At 41.7% G+C, this 22,379-nt stretch overlaps 2 protein-coding genes across 5 annotated transcripts in view; both read left to right on the top strand.

Moving 5' to 3' along the window:
• LOC307151175 (uncharacterized protein) overlaps positions 1–16,365 on the top strand; it is a 33,287-nt gene extending 16,922 nt beyond the window's left edge. Inside the window, exons 4-7 of the mRNA XM_079859049.1 lie at positions 7,786–7,899; positions 8,121–8,260; positions 15,299–15,343; positions 15,429–16,365. Of these exons, the coding sequence (XP_079715175.1) occupies positions 7,786–7,899; positions 8,121–8,260; positions 15,299–15,334 (290 nt within the window). The 3' untranslated portion in view covers positions 15,335–15,343; positions 15,429–16,365. The remainder of the gene's footprint in view (positions 1–7,785; positions 7,900–8,120; positions 8,261–15,298; positions 15,344–15,428) is intronic.
• A 132-nt stretch (positions 16,366–16,497) lies between these two features.
• The window catches only part of urahb (urate (5-hydroxyiso-) hydrolase b), a 151,104-nt gene continuing 145,222 nt past the window's right edge, over positions 16,498–22,379 (top strand). Inside the window, exons 1-5 of one of the 4 annotated variants that reach the window (XM_079859045.1) lie at positions 16,498–16,789; positions 16,955–17,015; positions 17,194–17,335; positions 18,145–18,280; positions 18,356–18,898. In XM_079859045.1, coding sequence (XP_079715171.1) covers positions 16,667–16,789; positions 16,955–17,015; positions 17,194–17,335; positions 18,145–18,280; positions 18,356–18,445 — 552 coding nt within the window. In that variant the 5' untranslated portion in view covers positions 16,498–16,666 and the 3' untranslated portion in view covers positions 18,446–18,898. Of the gene's footprint in view, positions 16,847–16,954; positions 17,016–17,193; positions 17,336–18,144; positions 18,281–18,355; positions 18,899–22,379 lie in introns of those variants that run through there. The other 3 variants (XM_079859047.1, XM_079859048.1, XM_079859046.1) reach the window with 3 other exon arrangements.

Here is a 22,379-nt window from a genome sequence, read left to right on the forward strand (position 1 = left end):
TCGCACTTGAACCACGAATACACACACACACAAAAAAATTGAATTTATTCGAGGAGTTTTGTGGTTGAAATTTAAAAAAGTAACAATGCGGGTCAATTTGACTCCCATAGGACTGAATGGAATGCAAGGAATGCTTCAGTACACATAGAAAAACCTAAAAATGCTCAAAATTCTAACTAAAAATGCTAAAACTTTACCAAAAAAATTATTTTATGATGTCTACATGTGTATCTGAATGCATCCTGAATGAACTGACTTTAGGACCCAGTGGAACAGCTCATTTGCTCCATATAGAGCTATAACGCCATCTAGTGGCAAGAGTCATGAAATATCATGTTATATTATTTTTTTTCCACAAGAGGTCGACAAAGACACCCAATGTAAGATATTGTGAGCTGAATTACAGTTTTTCTGAATTGCTAAAACACATTTCTTGAAACCATCATTCACTTTCTCAAAACCTTAAACACAAAACCAAATTTTCAAACCACATTCAGAGAACATCTGACTCTTCTGGCAAAACCAAACAATTTCCTCAAAACCATTTTATCTGTGCTCAAAATCAAACAATGCTCTCAGATCATACACACAGCGAGTCAATATTATAAACACCACAGATCATTCATTAGACACTACATCAAAAAATGGAGAACACAGAATCCAGAACATGCAGTTACAGAAAAAAAGTATACTGTAACAAAGTAAACAAATTTAGCAATTACGTAAAAAAGTATAGTAATGACAACTTGCAGTAGTAAGGTGAATAAATACTGTATGCACTGCAAGTTTAGTATTGTACTGAATATTGTATAGTACTGAATGTCTGTATACAGTATTCAGCACTTGTGTTCTGTGAAAATACAGTGACCCAACTGCAAAAGCCAAAAAGGTCACAGTAAAAAAACTGTAAATGAAAAGCATGTTACAGTAAAGGACACTCAGAAGAGTTGTGCAACTGCAGAATCACAGTCAGTGAGAGAGTGACTCTGCTTCAGCATCATGTCTTCATGTTGGGTCCGGCCGGAGGAGTTCCCTTTCGTAAAGGGAACTCCCGCTGCATCGATACTCGATACTTTGGGGAATGCCTTCGGCATGAAGCGTCTGAAGTCAACTGTGGAACTATTCCAATCTTGATTGGTGCAACGTCACCCGTGACGTCGCATGTGACGGTGATCCGGAAGCTACAAAAGGGTCACAGGAACCAGGAAATGTTAGCTTCTGGTCTTCAGCAAGCGCTCTATGTCATCTTGTCTGTTCTATTTGGTGTTGTTTGTCCCGTGAAAAGAGTATTATTTATGGCGAAAAAAGAGAAGCTATTCAGGCAGTGTGCGTCCCCTTGCCCACGTTATTTAAGCGAGGATGACACACACACGCTTTGTGTAGTTTGTCTGGGAGTGGAGCATGCACGGGCGGTGCTCGAGGGCGCTGTCTGTGCAAACTGTTTTCAATGAAAAAGCTCCGCTCCCGTTTGAGCTTGTTCGATCAATTAGATCAGGCTCGCGTTTCCAGTGCATCAGGTCCCGCGTCTGTTGAGGCAGCGCGCCGCTTGTGTGCATGTGATTCGCACGTGGGGCTGGCATATGATACTGAGACGGTTACGACCCTTTCTCAGTGTTTATTAACCAGCTCCACTGGTCTCGCGCACGGTTCGGAAGCCCGCGCTGCGGCTTCTTCCGACCGTGTTAAAGACACAGCGTTTGATTTATCTGGCTCCGAGGAGTTAGATATTATCTATTAACACTGAATCACGTGGATAGGGGGATTCGCCACCCCATATTCCCGTTAGTGAGGAGTTGCTGGAGGTTGTAATCAGGGCAGTGGTTAAATTAAATGTTAAATGGCCATATAATAAGCAGGAAGCGACTAAGAAAAATAAAATGAATGAGCGCTTCCTGCAGACCCAGTCACAATCTTCGTGTCAGAGCCTTCCCTTTTTCACTGATCTCCATACTGAGGTATCAAGATCGTGGAAAAATCCATTTTCATCTCAATTATTTTCCCCCATGTATATATTTACTCATCCATTAGGGAATCTAATGAAAATGGTTATTAGGTGATGGCTCGGGTTGAGGAATATTTTGCGAAATATTTTCTCCCCGACATTGCGTCACCCCTGATAGCTCAGACACTTCCCTCCAAATCTCGTACATCGAATTTGTTAGGGAAAGCATATATGGCGGTGGTCGAGCTGGTGCATGCCCACACACGATGGGGTTATTACAGGCATACCTGGCTGACCTCCTCAAGCAGGTGGATGATAACTGGGAGGTCTCACTCTATATTACTGAATATCGTAGAGTATCTGACTTATCTCTCCGTATTATTAAAGAGACGGCCCGTGCTATTGGCCGTTCTATGGCAGCACTAGTCGTCTCAGAGAGACATTTATGGCTTATTCGCGTGTGGATCGGGAAGAAAGACAGGGCTTTCCTTCTCGATGCTCCCCTTTCACCTTCTGGCCTCTTTGGCGACGCGGCAAGAACCGTTGTCGAGAGGCTTCAGGAGGCAGAGCGACAATCAGCTATCCCCAGTTGTCAGTCCAGGTCTCATGGGGTTGCTGCCAGGGGGCAGCCTCATGGGACAGCCGCCAGCTCTTCATATTTTGAGAAGGTTTCCTCTCGTGCCCCCCCCCGTATAGGGCTTGGGGCCAGAAGAAACATTCTCGCACGAAGCTCTCCATACCGAAGACAGGTCTGAGGATTGTCTCTCGGGCTAAGAAGGCTTCAATTAAGAGGTCTTGTCGTAACACGCAGACCCTTATGGGCGTTCCCCCAGGAGAGCGAGTACAGGAGTCTCGCCCCCTTATGCAGCCCTTAGGAAATCGATGTTTGCTTCCCGCCGCCGATGGCGCTTCGGGACACATCGGCTTCCAGCGAACAAAAATCGCAGTATCTGCCCGAAGACGTTGCGGCACTGTCGAGTTCGCCGCCTCTCAGGAGGTCTGTAGAGAGCATATTTCGGTTAGTTCCTGCCAGTTAGCTGCTTCAGGTCACCAAAGCCATTTGGAAATTTATAGCCGAGGCCAGTCTCGAGGGACTGGTCCCCATAATGGCATATTTAGACACCCCGAGGGGTCTTCAAAATATAGCCTAGGGGGTCCTGCTTATGGTGGAGCTAATATACAAATATTATCTACTAAGGGTGGTTCACATGTCGGCCAGCCCCGAGCAGGGTCGGTTTTTGGAACAGGAAGTCTAGTCCCTCTTAACACAGGAAACCTCAAAGTGGGCTCTTCCTTGGTTACGGGAGCCCGGGTTCTACAGCTGGCACTTCATAGTTCCTATGAGGGGGGGAGTTAGGCCTTATTTTGGATCTCAGGGTACTGGATCAACCTCCGAGGGGGTTCAGATTCAAGTTACCGACTGTCAGTCAGACCAGCTCCGAGGTCTGTCTTGATAGATCCACAAGCTCCTTAACTCCTCTTTCCCTTCTAACCCCATCACAGGAAGTTCCCGAGATCCGCTTTTGGGGGGAAAAGCGCATCAGTTCTGGACTCTTCCAGTCGGCCTAGCCTTATCCCCTCGCACCTTCACTAAATGTATGGACACGGCCCTTGCTCCATTGAGACTTCAGGGGGTCCGTATCTTATAGATGACTGGCTCATTTTGGCTCAGTCAAGAAGAACTAGCAATTCAACATCGAGATGTTGTTTTGCGCCATCTGAGGTGCGTGGGGTTGAGACTCAATGTCAAGAAAAGTTCCTTAACTCCTCTTCAGAGGACTACGTCCCTGGGAGTAGAGTGGGACTTAGTCACAATGCGGGCACAATTGTCTCCTGCTTGTATAAATACTATCTTAAACACAATGAAGAGTATTGGGTTAGGCCAGGCTATCACTGTCAAACACTTTCAAAGGGTTTTGGGTCTTATGGCTGCAGCTTCCACGGTAGTACCCTTTGGTCTGCTCCATATGAGGGCCTTGCAGTGGTGGCTCAGGAACAAGGGATTTTCTCCTCTGGGAAACCCTTTTCGTACGATCAGAGTTACGCGCAGATGCCTTCGTTCTCTTGTCGTATGGAAGAAACCATGGTTCCTGTCTCAGGGCCCGGTTTTGGGAGCACCATGTGAGAGAAAAACTCTGACCACGGATGCGTCCCTCACGGGCTGGGGTGCGGTTATGGAGGGCCATTACACCCGAGGTACTTGGAAAGACCATCATCTCACATTGTATATTAATCGCTTGGAGATGTTGGCTGTATTTTTTGCCCTGAGGCACTTCCTTGTAGACCTCAGAGGCCATCATGTTCTTGTTAGGACAGACAATATGTCGGTGGTCTCTTATATCAACCGCCAAGGAGGTTTGAGATCTCGCCCTCTTTGTAGACTGGCGCATCAAATTCTTCTTTGGTCCCAGGACAAATTTCTCTCTGTCAGATCTATTTATATTCCTGGGGTTGAAAATATGGGAGCAGACATCCTGTCGAGGCAGGGGCCGAGGCCCGGGGAATGGTGGCTCCACCCTGAAGTGGTTGAGCTTATATGGAGAGAGTTTGGCCGGGCGGAGGTTGACCTGTTCGCTTCTCATGAGAACTCTCATTGCCCGCTCTGGTACTCTCTCTCACATCCAGCTCCTTTGGGCTTGGATGCCACGGTACAGATGTGGCTGAGGTCACATCTGTATGCTTTTCCCCCGATCGCTCTGCTCCCTGGGGTTCTAGAAAGGGTCAGGAGGTACGGAGTGAGACTACTCCTTGTAGCTCCGTACTGGCCGGCCCAAATTTGGTTTTCGGACCTTATTAGTCTCTTGGAGAGTCCTCCATGGAAAATTCCTATTAGGAGAGATCTTCTGTCTCAGGCTGATGGTATATTATTTCATCCCCGACCAGAGTTATGGAGACTATGGGTCTGGCCCCTGAGGGGGTCCCACCCATAATTAGGTTGCCCTTTCCACCGAGGTGGTCAGGACATCCATACTAGAACCCCACTCTACTAGGAACTAAACAATTAAGTTAGGGAGGGCATTGAACCCAGTTTATTACTGCCCACTGGCTTCAGTACTGGTGTTCCATCCCGCTCTCTAACGGGATCTCCTGTTCATGCTTAGGGCCTCTGTGGCGGCCTCAGTGCCCTCCGCAAGCCTCTAAGGGTGTTCTCGAAAAGACGTTCCCACTGAAACTCCATGTTCCTGTAGATTGGAGGATGAATCCTGTCATCCAGCCTATTGGCATCAGGCTGATGGGTTATCCCTGGCACCTATCATGTCCTGTGGGTGAGGTATACAAATATATATTTGAGATATATAAGTATATATAGGAGAATCTATTGAGTCTGCTTCCTGCTCGTCTTACTCCCTGGAAGAGTGGTGGTGCTGCCCCCTCTTACTTGCTAGCGTGGGAGCCACTCAACGTTATTTTTGCCCGGTACTGAGGTACTTGTAGGCAATGTTAAGATTCTTCAGGTATTCCATCCTCCATCGCATGTGTCGGATGGTCAAGGTCGTAGCCTTTGAGGTTCCTACATTAGGACTCAGGCTGAAAGGAGTCAGTCCATCTAGTTATGCATCAAGGGTTAGGAGCTATTCCCTTTATTAAGAGTACAGTTGGTTATCTAAAACCACTCATATTTGAAGTACAAGGTGCGCTTCTGCCTTCACCTCTCATCTAATATTTTCTACTGTCTGGGGCTCCCAGCCATGAGGTCAGTCGAGCCTCCGGCTCCAGACCTCCCCTTCTTGCACCAAATCTTATGACAAGCTAGTTTGGATCTGCCCTCTACTCATTCTATCGTCCGTGAGTGTACCAGATGCTTTATACCAGGGCGTTTTTTCTCTCAGTGTGGCGGCGTGGGTATTCGTTCCCCAAAGTATCGAGTATCAATGCAGCGGGAGTTCCCTTTACGAAAGGGAACGTCTCGGGTTACGTATGTAACCCTCGTTCCCTGAGTAGGGAACGAGACGCTGCATCCCTCGGCCACACTTTTCGCGCCCCTGAGAACGACTTGCTTTGACCAATTAGAAGCTAACATTTCCTGGTTCCTGTGACCCTTTTGTAGCTTCCGGATCACCGTCACATGCGACGTCACGGGTGACGTTGCACCAATCAAGATTGGAATAGTTCCATAGTTGACTTCAGACGCTTCATGCCGAAGGCATTCCCCAAAGTATCGAGTATCGATGCAGCGTCTCGTTCCCTACTCAGGGAACGAGGGTTACATACGTAACCCGAGACGTTTCTCCACATCTCAGACCATGTCATCTCTGCAGGAGAAGAGAAAACCCTAAAGCAGATCCAGCCTTGACCACACTATACACACCTGTTCTTCCTCGTCCTCTTCCTCCTCTTATACTCATCCTCTTCCTACTCTCCCTCTAATATTGTTTCTATCCATTGTTGGGATCAACATTCAGTGCAACATTTTGGGACTGTGAACTGACTTGTATTATGTACAGTTGGTTTGATCACATCATTAGAAATAAGTGTGAACAATTTTGAGTCGTTGTGTGTAAATGATGACAACTGAGTTGTTTAACTTTTGCCCGCCTGTGTTTAGCATTTTGAAACAAAAGTGCAAAATGTGTGTTAATGAGTGAGAATGTGTATAGAGTTTTGCAAAAAGAGTTCATGAGATTTGCTAACAGTGTTTTAACTACCTGAACTTGTTTAATGTTTTATAGAAAGAGTGATGCATTCGGCAAATTGGTTTAGGCTATTGAGAATTTGGTTCAGAGAATGGGGTTTAGTGTTTTAGCAAATCAGAAAAACTGTAAAAGGGTTATACATGAAATTGTGAGTTATTTTGAATTTAAGTTGAAAGAATAATTGTGTATTTATTATTTATTGATCAAATCTAGTAACCCTCGAGGGAAAGATTTGTTACAAAGTGCGAGGGAAGGATGAGGGTTAAAATGGTGAAAACACTCAATGGTGTGTGTTTGGGGCGGGGCTGCATGTTTGTCCAACCAATGACAGGGGTGGTGGGACAGAAAAGGACAGCAGGGAAACCTGTTCGGAAACAACTGTAATTTTTGCAGTTTGTTTGTTTTTGCTACTGGCACAGAAATTACACACTTATGTACTGATGTCCTGAGAAATCATCTGTCTCTGTGAAAGACATAGACGCAGTAAAGAATAATCCTTTTGTGTGGCTTTTCAGCCAAGGTTTGTGTAAGTTAGCATAATGGCTACATCTCAGCGTCTTAATTTAAAGCTGCAGTGTGTAATTTATACTCCATAGTGGTGCCATAGTTACTCCATAGTTGATTGGCCTGACATAGCAATATTAGTGTAATTGTTTTTTTCTCCAATGCCTTTAGTTTGGAGCGGGACCATTTGTCAGACCGATAGCTTCATTCACACCATGTTCTAATAACCACACATACTACATGCAAACCCAGAAGTTCTACTTGGTGCTGTTTATGCCAATTAAACAAAACTACAATACAAGAAGTAACAGTCATTATGCAAATACATTATTGATAAAATGTTAAAGTTTATTTAGCAGGACATTAGACATAAGTAATCCAACTCTGTAATAGCTACATTAAACTGTATTGTATGTTCTTTGCTTATTTTTAGATTGAAATTGCATTATTAAGCATTAACAACGTTCAGAAAATTCCAAGTTGTAATCACGAGTTTGATGAGAACATGAACCTTTTTTACAAGTCGGAATGTCATATTTACAGTAATTCCGACATGGTGTGAACGTCCCTAATGACTTGAATACATTTTTTAAATATCACACTTCAACTTTAATGTAAGTAGCTCATATTTTCCAGCTGCTGCTGATTGTCACTGTATATGCTGAACTCAACAGATGCGCTGACCCTGTCCTTCTCTCTCCGCAGTAAGAATGGAGGAGCTGATGTGCATTAAGAAGGAACTGACAGTGATTAAATCACAGATAGACGAGCTGCTGGACAGTCTGGAGCAGATGGACCCTCAAAACCAAGAGCTGTGCGGTAAACACTCATTCTTCCATCATCAGAGCGCAACAGGGGATTATGAACCAGGCCAGAGACTGACTCATATTTGTGATGTTATGTCTCACAGTTTGGGCAAGTGGGATGTCCAAAGAGATGATGCCTTGTCTCTGTCCTTGATCTTCTGTTTGATGCCATTTATCGCTCTTGTGTGTGTGTGTGTGTGTATGTGTGTGTGTGTGTGTGTGTGTGTGTCTCAGGAGACGGTGTGGCGTTCTCTCCGCTCCACGGCTCTGTGAGCAGTGCGGACGACTCGTCTGGTAGCTCTCCTCCCTCGAGGACTGACAGAGAGACACAGAGTCCACAGACAGCAGACAACAGTGATGAAGACAGACAGCATGTAAACACACACACACACACACACACACACACACACACACACGTTGTGTTTTCATGTTTTATGAGGACATTACATTGACATAATGATTTTTATACTGTAAAAACTTTATATGCTCTCCCATAACACTAACCCTACCCCTAAACCTTCCCATCACAAAAAACTTTCTGCATTTTTATATTTTCAAAAAAGCACAGTTTATTATGTTTAATAAATTTCCCTTGTGAGGACAAGCCAGCGGTCCTCACAATGTAGGTAATCTCAGGTTTTACTATCCTTATGGGGACACTTGGTCCTCACAAGTATACAGTAGGGGAAATAATCATTTGATTCCCTGCTGATCAAGAAATGAAGGGTCTATAATTTTTATGGTAGGTTTATTTTAACGGACAGAGACAGAATATCAACCAAAAAATCCAGAAAAATTCATTATATATAAGCATTTGATCGAGGGAAATAAGTATTTGATCTACCAACCAGCAAGAATTCTGCCTCCCACAGATTGGTTATGTGCCCATGTGGAACACAGATTAGTCCTGTGACTTTAAGAAAGTATTCCTAAATGTCAGCTCATTATGTGTATAAAAGACACCTATCCACAGAATCTGTATCTTCCATTCCAACCTCTCCACCACCATGGGCAAGACCAAAGAGCTGTAAAACGTCAGGGACCAGATCGTAGACCTGCACAAGGCTGAAATGGGCTACAAGACCATCAGCAAGAAGCTTGGTGAGAAGGAGACTTCTGTTGGTGTGATTATTCAGAAATGGAAGAAATACAAAATGAAAAATCAATCGCCCTCGGTCTGGAGCTCCATGCAAGATCTCGCCTCATTAGGTACGGATGATCATGAGAAAGGTGAGGGATCAGCCCAGAACTACACGGGAGGAGCTTGTTAATGATCTTAAGGCAGTTGGGACCACAGTCACCAAGCAAACCATTGGTAACACACTACGCAACAACGGACTGAAATCCCTCAGCGCCCGCAAATTCCCCCTGCTCAATAAGGCACATGTAGAAGCCCATCTGAAGTTTGCCAATGAACATCTGATGATTCAGAGAAGGCTTGGGAGAAAGTGCTGTGGTCAGATGAGACCAAAATTGAGCTCTTTGGCATCAACTCAACTCCTCGTGTTTGGAGGAAGAGAAATGCTGACTATGAGCCCAAGAACAACATTCCTAAAGTCACGCACGGAGGTGGAAACATCATGCTCTGGGGCTGTTTCTCTGCTAAGGGTACAAGACGACTTCACTGTTTTGAGGGGCTGATGGACGGGGCCAAGTACCGTAAAATCTTGGACGAGAACCTCCTTCCCTCAGCCAGAACACTGAAGATGGGTTGTGCATGGGGTCTTCCAGCATTACAATGACCCAAAACATACCGCCAAGGAGTGGCTTAAGAAGCAGCACATTAAGGTCTTGGAGTGGCCTAGCCAGTCTCCAGACCGTAATCCTATTGAAAATCTGTGGAGGAACCCAAAACATTGAGTTGCCAAGCAACAGCCAAGAAACCTTAAGGATTTTGAAAGGATCTGTAAAGACGAGTGGACCAAAATCCCTCGTGAGATGTGTGCAAACCTGGTGACCAACCACAAGAAACATCTTACCTCTGTGCTTGCCAACAAAGGTTTCCACCAAGTACCAAGGCATGTTTTGCTTGGGGATCAAATACTTAGTTCACTTACTGAAATGCAAATCAATTTATAACCTTTATATAATGTGTTTTTCAGAATCTCTATCCGTTAAAATAAACCTACCATAAAAATTATAGACCCTTCATTTCTTTGTAAGTGGGCGAACTTTCAAAATCAGCAGGGGATCAAATAATTATTTCCCCCACTGTAGCTAAACATGCCCCCCCCCCCCACACACACACACACACTCACACTCACACTCACACACACTCACACACACACAATGCTGATTCTCAACTCTGACTCAAACACAGAGGAACAATGTGATTAAATAAACTTTACCCGTAAATTAAAACTACATTTTCCTTTCGAATGGGAATTCACAGAGTGTGACCGGTGTCTGAAGTACATGTCTAAATGCGACAATTGTATTGGTTCGCAACAGCCTATGACATCACTACCAGTACAAGAGTACAAAAGGGCACCTGAGGAACACGTCATCCTCTTCTTTGTCTTCAGGAGCCGTTTGTCTGTATGCATGTATCAGACAGAAACACCACAGGTGATGCGCATTTGACTCCTCCAGCAAGCTGGATATGCGCACATGAAAGAGACTGATAAGAAGCTTTGTGCTTCTTTTTTCTCTCCTGAGGGATAGTAGTCGTCATTTGCACGAGCGCATACAGATCTGGATGGAGATAAAGGCACTCTTAGCGATGCATTCATGGCAGCAGACTCTGTTCTCGCTTGTTTTCTAATTAGAGCAATAAGAGTCTAGTGTTGAACAGAGCGTGTTCGGCTCTCGAGGGAGTTGAATGTCTGCTTTGTAATGCGGTCGCGGTGAGAAGCTCCACCCATATCAGCATTTGTATGAGCGCGTTTAGCTTTGGAGAGAGTTGAAAATTTTTTGTAGCGATGCATTCATGGCAGTATACTCTGTTCTCGCTTGTGTCTCGTTACAGAGATCAGAATCTAGCGTTTGAATGGAGTGTGCAGCTCTGGAGGGAGTTATGCTGTGTGGTGCGGTCGCCATGCTCCTTAATGTGATGGTATTGATGTTATGGTTTTTGTCAGGTTGGCCTACTGGGGGCCTCCCTGACAAAGCGTGATAAAACTACCCTTCCTGATTAAGTTGAATGGCTTTTGCTAAGCCTCCTTGACAATCTCATTTAGCCAAGCGTTGGTAGTACTCTCGTCAGAGGGTCTTCATACTGAGTACCCCGCTCCCTAAGAGCTCTATTATCAGGCGAATGGCTTTCTAAGAAAATAAAAGTGCCTTCACCAGCATGATCAGAGCTGAGCGTTATTAGTACTCTCCTCGTACGCAGGGTCGTTATACTGAGTACTCGCTCCCTAAGAGCTCTGTTGCTTGTAAAATCAAGTGAGTGGCTTTCTGAGGGCCTCTTTAGGGGCTTTCGCACCGGGTAGTTCTAGGAGTTTAGTTCTAGGAAATAGCTACCAGGGTGGTTCCCCGAGAACTAATGGTTCCTTTAGGAACATTTTCCTGGTTGCATTCGCACCGCCAGTAGGATCTCTGAAGTGACGTAAGCCGCATTGTAGTGACTTTTATTTTGACGGCGCTGTGAACACCAGAGCCTGAGCTCACAGCACTCGCATTGTCTGTGTTCAGTACCTTATGATCTGTCTAACAGTCCTGTCTAATACGTTATTAGATAGAACTGTTATACATAGAAAGTAGACCGTGCATATGAAAAGTTTTAGTGTATGCCATGTAGTTGATGTCCAGTGTTGCTAGCTGAGCAGAAATACATAATCATGTTTGGCTTGGTCCCCTCAAAGTTGCGTTGCATTTTCTCCTCAGTGTAAAGATTAAGTGGCACATGTATCACTGTTTTCCATGTTCGTAGATTTAGTTTCTGGAGTAAATATGTAGGCTGTAATATGTGTGTTTACACAGCTTTTTTTTAAATGGCTGGTGCTGGTGTTTCGCGTGCATTCGGCCAATCAGCGAACACTAACGTCACGGATAGTTCCTACAGTGCTGGTTTAGACCGACTCTGAAGTAGAAGCTAAATTAGTTCCTCCAAAAGGATTTCCTAGAACTAAAATCATTCCTAGTTCCTGCGGTACGAACACGCCAATAGTTCTAGGAACTATGAAAAGGTTCCTCCGGTGCGAAAGCCCTCTTGATAAGTTATTTTGATTGAGCTTTCCTTCTAGAGGGTCATCAGGCTGAGACGTTCGCTCTCTAGTGCTCCGTATGGTTAGGCATTGGAATTAACTAGGCCACCTCTCAGTCGTTTTGCTGAGGCTGCCGCTCATTAGATCTCCTTTACTTGTGCCTCCATGACTGCGGATCGATCCTGCTTGGGTTCTCTCCTCTGGGCCCTGCTGTTTCGAGTGGCAAGGCTTTCTGTGAGCCTCCTCGATAAAATGTTTTTCAGATATGGAGTGATTAGTGGAGGATCTCGTTCTGGAGAGTCGTTCTATGAGGTTTTCACTCTTCTACTACTAATATGATGTTCCAAGTGGAACGGCTTTCAGTAAGTCCTGATAGGACGGCTTCTTTAGAGTAGTGTCGTCAGGCCTCCTCTCCTTCTAGAGAATTATCAGCTTGAGGCCTCCACTATCTAGAGCTTTTTCTCAAAACTAGCCTTGGATGCTTTTTGAAAAAGCAGAGTGTTGTTAGGCTTTTGGTAATCTATTGAGAGTCGTTCGGTTGAAGTCTCCACTCCCTTGAGCTAACCACTGGGACAGTGAATTCGAACAGCCTGGCTTTCTTTGCGAAAGGCCTCTGCTCTCCTAATGTGGGCAGTATCAAGTGAAATGGCTCTCTGTGAGCCTCCTCGTTAAGCAGCCCTAGTATGAGGTATTACCTCCTCTCGTTTAGAGAGTCTTCCTGCAGAAGTCTGCAATCCCTGAGCTCTGTCTGGATAGCTATGTCCAGTGGTATGATTCTCCGGGACCCTTGGTAGGGTTGTCCCTAGTATAATACGTAGTTAGGCCTCCTCTTGTTCAAGAGAGTCAAGTTGGTACTCCCCTCATTAAAGGGGTTCAGTATGCAGAGTGCCTTGCTCTCTCAGTTCAGTTAATCTTTATTCATTTTCCAATTGGGTTGCAGCATACAAGCATGTCACTCAAGAAAACACATAGACACAATACAAGGGAAGAAAAAAACAATTTCCTTTCTGAAAAATATATTCCTTAAATTTGAGAACTTTACAGCTGAGGGGATAAATGAATGTCTAAACCGATTTGTTTTACTAATAGGAGTTCTATACCGAATACCAGAAGGAAGCGGGAAAACTTGTGATACATGGGGTGGAAATCATCTAACAGTATGCTCTGGGCTTTACCCAAAACCTATCTGTTATATAGCTGGGCCACCGTCATCTGCTTCCTCCCCGTTATTTTACTTCCCTGGTTTACAATCCTCTCAAGACAATTCTTGTTTTTCACATTTAGAGAATTAAACCTGCACAACAGCGAAAAAGATTATAGCGACTCAATACAGGGTCTGTAGAACATACACATCAATGTTAAATTTAGTTAAAGGATTAGTTCATCTCAAAATGAAAATTTCCTGATAATTTACTCACCCCAATGCCATCCAAGATGTTCATGTCTTTCTTTCTTCAGTGGAAAATAAATTAAGTATTTTGAGGAAAACATTTCAGGATTTTTCTCCACACAATGGACTTCAATGGTTTTTTGGGCCAAGTCTGTGTAGCACTCCCCTCGTTTAGAGGGTTGATATGCTGAGTGCTTCACCCCCTGGGCCTCTTTCAACAACATATTTATTTCAAGTCGAGAGACTTTCTGTAGGCCTCCTTGATAAACGTCAGGCTACTGTGTGCATGATTTGGCATGGCACTGTCTCTGGAATCCGGTGTGAAATGGTTAATGGTAACGGCGGGGACTTCCTCATTTAAGTCAAGTCAAGCCACATTTATTTATATAGCGCTTTTTACAATACAGATTGTTTCAAATCAGCTTTACAGAGATAACAAGAATGCAACAAAGTTTGTTTCTAGAGGAAAATAGCGTCACAGTCCACTCATACACAAGTTCAATGATGTTTAATTTTTGTTGTAAAAAAGTTATTAATTTAGTTCATTTATATACATCGCCTCTTTGGAGAAAGCTGCGATGTCATCGTTCAGTTCAGTTCTCATATAATGGTGTCAATGCAGGCGGATCAATAATATTTAGGTTATGTAGCATAGGCAGTGGCCGTAGGGAGTACTGTCTCTGACAGCTTTCCTTTGGGGAATCTGACTCTGACAGTTCGATCAGGAGATTCAGCTTTTTGGTAACACTTTATTTTAAGGGTCCAGAATTATGCATTAGTTAAGCATAAATACACTAGTAATTAATAATTAACATGTTCAGAATTATGTATTAGTTAAGCACAAACACACTTGTAATTAATGATTAACTTAACATACAGTTAGGACATATTAGCCATTGAAGGATCAATAAGCAAAAATAAGCTAGTAAATAAAGATTAACTTAATGTACAGTAAACTCATTTTAGCCATTATTTACAACTTAGCAAACTATATATTATTTTTGTGTAGTAATGTACTTACTGTAGTTATATTTCAGTGATTCTCCATCTATAAAGTTAACTGAACAATATGAAGCTAGTAACTGGTTAATTAGTGTTGGTTTACTGTTATAATTTGCTAAAATAGTGTAATAAAGACAATTTGACCCCCTGTTCTAAAGTGAAAGTTACATCCTCATTAATTATGACACTTATTGAGTGATTTTTAAGGTTATTGACCAGAATAAGCCAATAATTATGGCAAAGCTGTCACTAATACTAATAAAGTAATAAATACTTATGCTTTCGGGGTGCCTGCCACATCTCCTTTAGACAACAAGAGGATGATGTGTTCCTCGGGCGCTCTCTTACACTCGCGGTCGCACTGGTAGTGACGACATAGGCTATTGCCGGCCAATACAGTTGTCGTGTTTGAACACATGCTTCAGACACCGGTCATTACATTTGTAACCCAAGATGTTTTATAAAAAGATGTTTTATATGTTATGTGTTTTATGTCAATATTTCATTACAGATATTGTGGCTGCTGTTAAAGTAGTTAAATTAAAAACCCTAAAGATTGTGAAGCTTCTTATAATTACTGAAGGAGATTTTGTATTAATTTATTATGATTTTACAGTAGTTGAGTCAAAACCTGTCAAGAACGTGCCCAGGTTTCCTGAGACTCGCCTAGTAACAATATCTGTAGTAATAATGGCGTTTTAATGTAAACTATGGTTACCTTGGTGAATTTCTGTTATTGTGATCGAGCAAACTTATTTTTTGGACTAAAACATCTTCCTACAATATTTCAGGATGTACAAAAATGATACTGTATAATACTATAGCAATTTAAGAGTTTTTGTGTAACATGTATCCATGCGTGTGTTTGCTAGGTTAATGACTATGAACCAGATTTGTTCTACATGTAAAGACTTCAGGTAAGTTAAACCCTGTAAATTTGTTTTAAATAAACTGTATGAAACTGATGTTTTTTTCTGAGAGCTCTGTTGCTCTTTCTCACAGACACACCAAGTTCTTTGGGAAAAGCCACAGGATTATTCAGTGACGGTGTAAAGAAAAGGACCATTAAACCGAGGAGAGATGTGTGGATAATTTCCACTGATCCGCTGAAGCTGTCATCTTGTAAACTAAACATGAGCGCAGAGCTGAGTGACATCAGCTCGTATCTTCATGAGCTCAGTGGTTCAGTGATGGACTGATGCTGAAACACTCATTCAGGATCACTGATTTCAGCTTGAAGTGTTTGAATCTGGTTTGAATCCAGTTCAGGAACAGCTGTCTAAACAGACCGAAACAAACTCAACTGCTGTATTTTGTTGTCAGACGCTGCTGATGATTTTATGACTACTTTAACCACATGTTGTTTTTCCATGATTTCAATCAGTAAAGTACTGATACGTTCAGTAACACAGAGACATCATGTTATTGCAAATATCCTACACACATAATTTTACGATATGTACGCAATAGTTATGGGTTGCTGATATGGTTTATTAAACGGCTGATGCCAATAACGATATCTAAATAAATCTTTATCAACTGATAACCCCATACATGACCCTTATATATAAAAATTAATTCAATTACTTATATTTATTAAACGTATGTGAGACTTAAGATTTAAAATGAGATGTATTTAAAACACTTATTTGAACCCAAATGTCATTTACTATCTGCTCATCAATCAGTCTGGCCAGTTTAATTTTATGACTAGATTTATGAGCAGCATATGTCATTTTTTTCCATGTAAAAATGTAGCACTTATCAAAACTGTTCTTTGAAATAAGGCATAACATGGTAAAGCGGTTTCCCGTTGCATGCTTGTGTATCTTTCGTAATATATATCTGTGATTATGTAAAATATTATGGGAATGCTACATTTGTTTGTATCACACAATTCTGAATGTATTCACCAACAGAAATAAAAATACATTCATGTACAGTACTGTATGCTGCCTGAATATAATTCTGATGACAGTTTTAATACGTTTCAAAAGCCATTATCTGTACAATCATCATGGTTTTGAACCCGAAGGCAGGCTAGGAGAGGATAGAAGTTCAATCTTCATGACATTTTAACTACTTGTTAACTTTGTAACTAATGATCTGTTGAGCACAATATAGTGTAATAATGTTAGTTAATGTTCTTAATGGGATAAAATGTAGCTCTGGCTCTCTGAAGACTGAAACCACTGATCTAAATTCCAGCTGTTTTGTCACTGTGACTAGCGTTAACCTTCATGTTTTTCCACTCATCTAAAGAACCAAATCAAACAAGTTACTGGAGGTCAAAGTCCGTCTGCCCTCTAACAGGATTTCAGCTCGCTTCTTCCACCTTTCTTGTGTATGTAAACGACTTCAGGGTAGGATTGTAGATTCAGATATCTTGTCTTTGTTTTGTAGTACTTTATATTCTAAAGGTTTGTGATACTGGAACTTTTTAAGACCGGTTTGCTTAAATATTAACCCTGCATGTGTGCTTACGCTGGTTTGTTTTGTTGATTAACTCATTGGAACTAATCAAACAGTGTCCAGATCATCCTCATATAAACAGCGACACACAGCCAGATGACACTGACTTCATAACAGGTAAGATCTTAATATCTGCTTACTCAACTCTTCAGTCATTCAGTGAGTCGAGTCATTTTAAATGTGCTTCATGTTTAACATCTCCAGGTAAAGATGTGGAAGTTGCCTGTACATGGTCTCAGTTTTAAACGGTCTTATAATAAATGCATGTGACGGGGTGATCTCCTGTGTGTTGAAGGGTTGAGAGCGATGGGTTCGGTGAAAGGTCCCCTCACTACACATGTGCTGAACACCGGGGACGGAGTCCCAGCGGCGCGGATGGCCCTCAGTCTACACCGGCTGGACCCCCACATGACCGTCTGGAGCCTCGTAACCATCGGGTGAGTCCACGCATGTCGTCTCTGGCTGTCTGTGAGTGTCTGAACATCTCCACTAGCCTGATGCAGTAACACTGGCTCAACCAATCATGTGAGTTTGGGGCGGGGCTACCTGTTTGGTCAACTAATGGCAGAAGGGGGAGGGGGGGTTGGAAAACCTGTTTGAAAATAGTCATTATTTTTAGCAATTCTGTTTGGTGATATTATGGCGCTGAAATTACACTTCACCTTTAAAAAAAACAGCCATTGAGCATTCATACTACTTTAATACAACTTGGTTGTGGCTCCCGATTCCAAAACTGCTGCAAATGTCTAATACTTTTGGACAAATTATAAGAATAAAACATTAATAATAATAAAGTATTGCCTGTATTCTACACAGAAAGCAATTTCAGAATGTGTATCAACAAGCTCAGTGAAAAAAAATAATCCAAAATGGAAATAAATTTAGTTGAAATCTATCAAATATTAAAAAGCATCAGTATTAATTATTCAGTCTCATTAAACTGGACTGTTGCACCCAATATTTAGTCAATTTTCATGTTTATTAGAGTCATGTACAGGCTTGCATGCCGACTAGGTTTTACTAAAAATTACACTATGAATAATGCTAACACTCAGCTCTGTTGACATCACTTGTGTCAAGTCTTCACTCTATCCAAAGAAATGTGTAAATTATTGTAACAGTGTTCTGAAAACTGTTGCCATCGAAGCTGTCCAAAGTTGTTTGGGTCAAACTCTGAGAGGTTTAAAATCAAAACCCGGGAAAATAAATATGTCATTATGTTAAATAGTGTCTCTGATTTTTCCAGAACCACGAATGAGGACGGACGCTGTCCAGGACTGATAACCAGCGACGCCTTCACTCCAGGAATGTACAAGATCCGCTTCGAGACGGGCCAGTACTGGGAGAGTTTGGGGCAGTCCAGCTTTTACCCATATGTTGAGGTCTGTAGGAAAGACTAATGGTGAACTGATTTAATTTTCACAGTCTGAATGCTAATGTCTTTCTTCTTCATTTAGATTGTGTTCACTGTGAGCGCTGCTGATCAGAGCATTCATGTGCCGCTGCTGGTGAGCAGATACTCGTACAGCACCTACAGGGGGAGCTAGAGAGCACACACACTGCATTCAACACACTGCTCGAGTTTCATTCTTCACATTACAATGGGTTCGAGATATCACCTCATGCTGCAGCCCTCAGCTTCAACACCCCAGCGATCAATTATCCAAACCTCATCCTGTTGTTGTTTGCTCAATATTCTTTTGAATGACCAAAAAATAAGCATTTTTATTATTGTCTCAAAGTGCTTAAAAAAAGAAAACTCAAATAAAACTGTTTGTGTCAAGGTTTTTATGCATTCAAATTACTCTTAACTAGGTCATAACGGTTCTTAAAACAGGGATGTATTTTTTCTGTTTTTACAGAGTTTTGTATTTTCCAACAATTTCCTGCTTTTTTTCATTCATACCCTGGTGAAAAAAACTTAAATAGGCTACTTAAAGTGTGTAAATGATTAGTATTTTAGTTGTAATTAAATTGTAATAAAGCATAATTTTAAGTGTATTAAGTTTACTTTTGTGTACTAAATTGGACCAACGTAAGTATATTTGGTGTACTTTAAGTAAATGCATGTGTAGGGACTAATTACATGCTTGATTAGGGATATTAACTTTATACGTTGGCTGGGGGACAGCATACTCTTGGAAAAGTTCACTCTGAGCCCAAGATCTAGATGATCTAGATGCAAATCAGACGGACCAAACAAATCCCAAATTTCAATGTCTATTTTTTGGCTAAATGAAGGCTATGACGGGCCGACGTGATTTAGCCCAAAAAGCAACATCTTAAAGGAACACTCCACCGTTTTTTGAAATAGGGCTTATTCACCTTCTTTCCTACATTTAGATAGGTGGGCAAATGCATTTTTGTGTCAGTGCATGCGTTGTTTTAGTTTGACAGGGTCGGCACTAGCTTAGCTTAGCATAATGAATGGAATCCTTTGTTGCCAGCTAGCATGTCCTGAGTAAAAGTGATATAAAAAATGTAAAAAACCCAACTAATTACTTCTTGTGGCCTGCGTATTCACAACAAGTACAAATAGCGATGCAGATTAACACTAGGCGATTTCCTAGGCAGAGATTGACTTGGGACTATATTAGGGGGAAGCACAGGCGAAGCACTGCTACTTGGGCGCAGAGATATCACGCCCAAGTAGCAGTGCTTCGCCTGTGCTTCCCCCTAATATAGTCCTTAAAATATAAGTCAATATCTGCCTAGGAAATCACCTAGTGTTAATCTGCATCGCTATTTGTACTTGTTGTGAATACGCAGGCCACAAGAAGTAATTAGGTGGGTTTTTTACATTTTTTTATATAACTTTTACTCAGGACATGCTAGCTGGCAACAAAGGATTCCATTCATTATGCTAAGCTAAGCTAGCGCCGACCCTGTCAAACTAAAACAATGCATGCACTGAGACAAAAATGCATTTGCCCACCTATCTAAATGTAGGAAAGAAGGTGAATAAGCCCTATTTCAAAAAACGGTGGAGTGTTCCTTTAATGACGTCTGTTTATCATGTCAATGTTAACGTTACAGGCTATGTTACTGTTAGCCGCTGATGTGATGTATTCATACTTAGCGGCAACAAGTATTTACCGACAGACACCTAATGTTAATTTATTTTTTTGCCAAACCGGACGTTTAGCCTTGTTCGGTGCATATGGTGCTTGGCGGGTGTTTATTTTTGACCCTGCATTAACCACAGGTTAAGTTAGCCCAGTGGTTCTCAATCCTGGTCCTGGGGACCCACAGCTCTGCACATTTTATATGTCTCCTTTATCTGACACTCCCAGTTCAGTTCATAGAGCTCTTTCCTAACGAGATGATCTGAATCAGGTGTGTTAAATGAGGGAGACATACAAACTGTGCAGAGCTGTGGGTCCCCAGGACCAGGATTGAGAACCACTGAGTTAGTCAACACGGCTAATGTTAGTAACTTACATGTTCCAGTCGATGTCGAAAAAAACAGCATAATGGCCGTTAAAAGTTAACCAAACCGGCCATGTTGCACGTGAATAAACATGTAAATGGCAGAGAGAAAAACAGACTTACTTGCGGTTTGGAAGTTCTTGGTGAACTGGACATTTTCGTCACGCCAACATGCCAGAGGCTTCAGAGCTGACGGCGGGTTCCAGTAAAGTGACGTAGGCCTACTTCTTCAGTATGCCGAAATGCAAATTATATGCAAACTACGCTCTACTTACCCCTCCCCTCAGACCCCTCCCCTCTCCACGCCAAAACAGTGACAGAAAGTGAAAATCACTGACACTGAAAAAAAACTGACATTGTAAAAAAAATCTGTCACTGAAAAAGAGTGACATGAAGAAAAAATCTGAAGATTGTCATTGAAAAATACAAATAAATAAAAGATTAAGATTGTAAGATTTTAATTATTTTCTTTTTTTCAATGCCAATACAACTGTTGTCAATACAAATGTTTCAATGCCAATTTTTCCTTTTTTCAGTTCTGCTTTTGTTTTAACATGGGGATGGTTGCAACATGTCATTTTTCTCCAATCAGAAACAAGCTAGCGTGATGACACTCATACTGAACATGCACAGTTAGACCCTCCCCCCACCAAGAAGACAGTATTCAACATTTGCTGCTGCATTTATTGAACAAAACTTGTTTTGGAGGTATGAAAGTAAATTTTTTCATGAGATATATTTTTTGTCATACTGTCCTGAAATTTTGTATGAATTAATCAAAACTTACTTCGTTTGAATTATTGTTTTGTTGACTTCTAAGTGGCATGGTTAGCATGTGTCAAAGTCAGTGTGTCTAGCAGGCGTATGATGATCTGTCATGGCTGATAGGGTTGGGGACGGTTGCAACAAGTTATAAATTGCATGTTTAATAAAAGTTTGTTGCATTGCAAATTGTTAAATTCTTCCTGTCTGACACTGAAATATGCAGAGATTGAATAGCATCTGTTACACCTGCACACTGAATCTATATAGGCCTATGTTCTACACATGAACAAACAAAACTCAATAACTGTTATTTGATAAATATGACTAAATAAATAAATTATAGGCTACAATAATATTATTGAAATAAATAATACTATAATATTATAGTAGGCCTAAAACAGTTAATATTTTCAGAATTCTTTGCTCAGTGAGATAAAAAGCTAAAGTTAATTAATGAAATTTAAGGTATTTTTAACAACCGTCCCTGGGTTGTGTTGCAACTGTCCCCTGGGTCGGGGTCAGTTGCTACATCTGACTTCTTCCATTCAAATAAATACTGTGAACGATATGTCATATATAATCATCTTTAAATGGTATGGGTAATTAGCAGACAGATGCAAGTTTAATATATACAAATTTGGTTGGTCTAGTCCAGCGGTTCCCAAACTTTTTTTCCTGCGCACCCCCTTCTATGTCCTAACCGGGTTGGCGCACCCCCAATCCCCACTTCAAAAAAATAACGCAACAAAGCTTTGTTTTATCGCCATATAAAGACTCATGTTTAATCATGCGCAAATAACCAGAACACGCATGACAATAACAACATAAACAAAGTTTCAATATAATGCAACAAAGCTACGCACAAGCTTCCATTTTAAAGAGGACGAGTGACAGACACAGGCTCAGTAACAGAAAGCACGGTTATTTTCAGCCGCGTTATAGAAACATTGCAGCAATATTAAATGACCGTAAATGACCGTGGAGCTAGCATCATCATCATAACACAACGGTTATGGAAATTAGAACGACAGTACATTGATTGCAATGAAGTTACAAACGATCCACAACACTAAAGAGAATAGACTCCGAAATAGATTAAATAAATAAAAACGAGGATCAATCTGATACTTTTCAAGTGAATTAGCCTACACATGATCCACAACATAATTAAGTAATAAAGAGCATAGGCTCAAACATAAAATAAATTAAAAGAGGATAAATTACAATCGATTGATCGACTTTTCCACATCTTTATGGTACTGTGTGTGTGTGCTCGCGTCTCATATG

Source organism: Squalius cephalus (assembly GCF_949319135.1).
Source record: "Squalius cephalus genome assembly, chromosome: 23".
Taxonomy (NCBI): Eukaryota; Metazoa; Chordata; class Actinopteri; order Cypriniformes; family Leuciscidae; genus Squalius; species Squalius cephalus.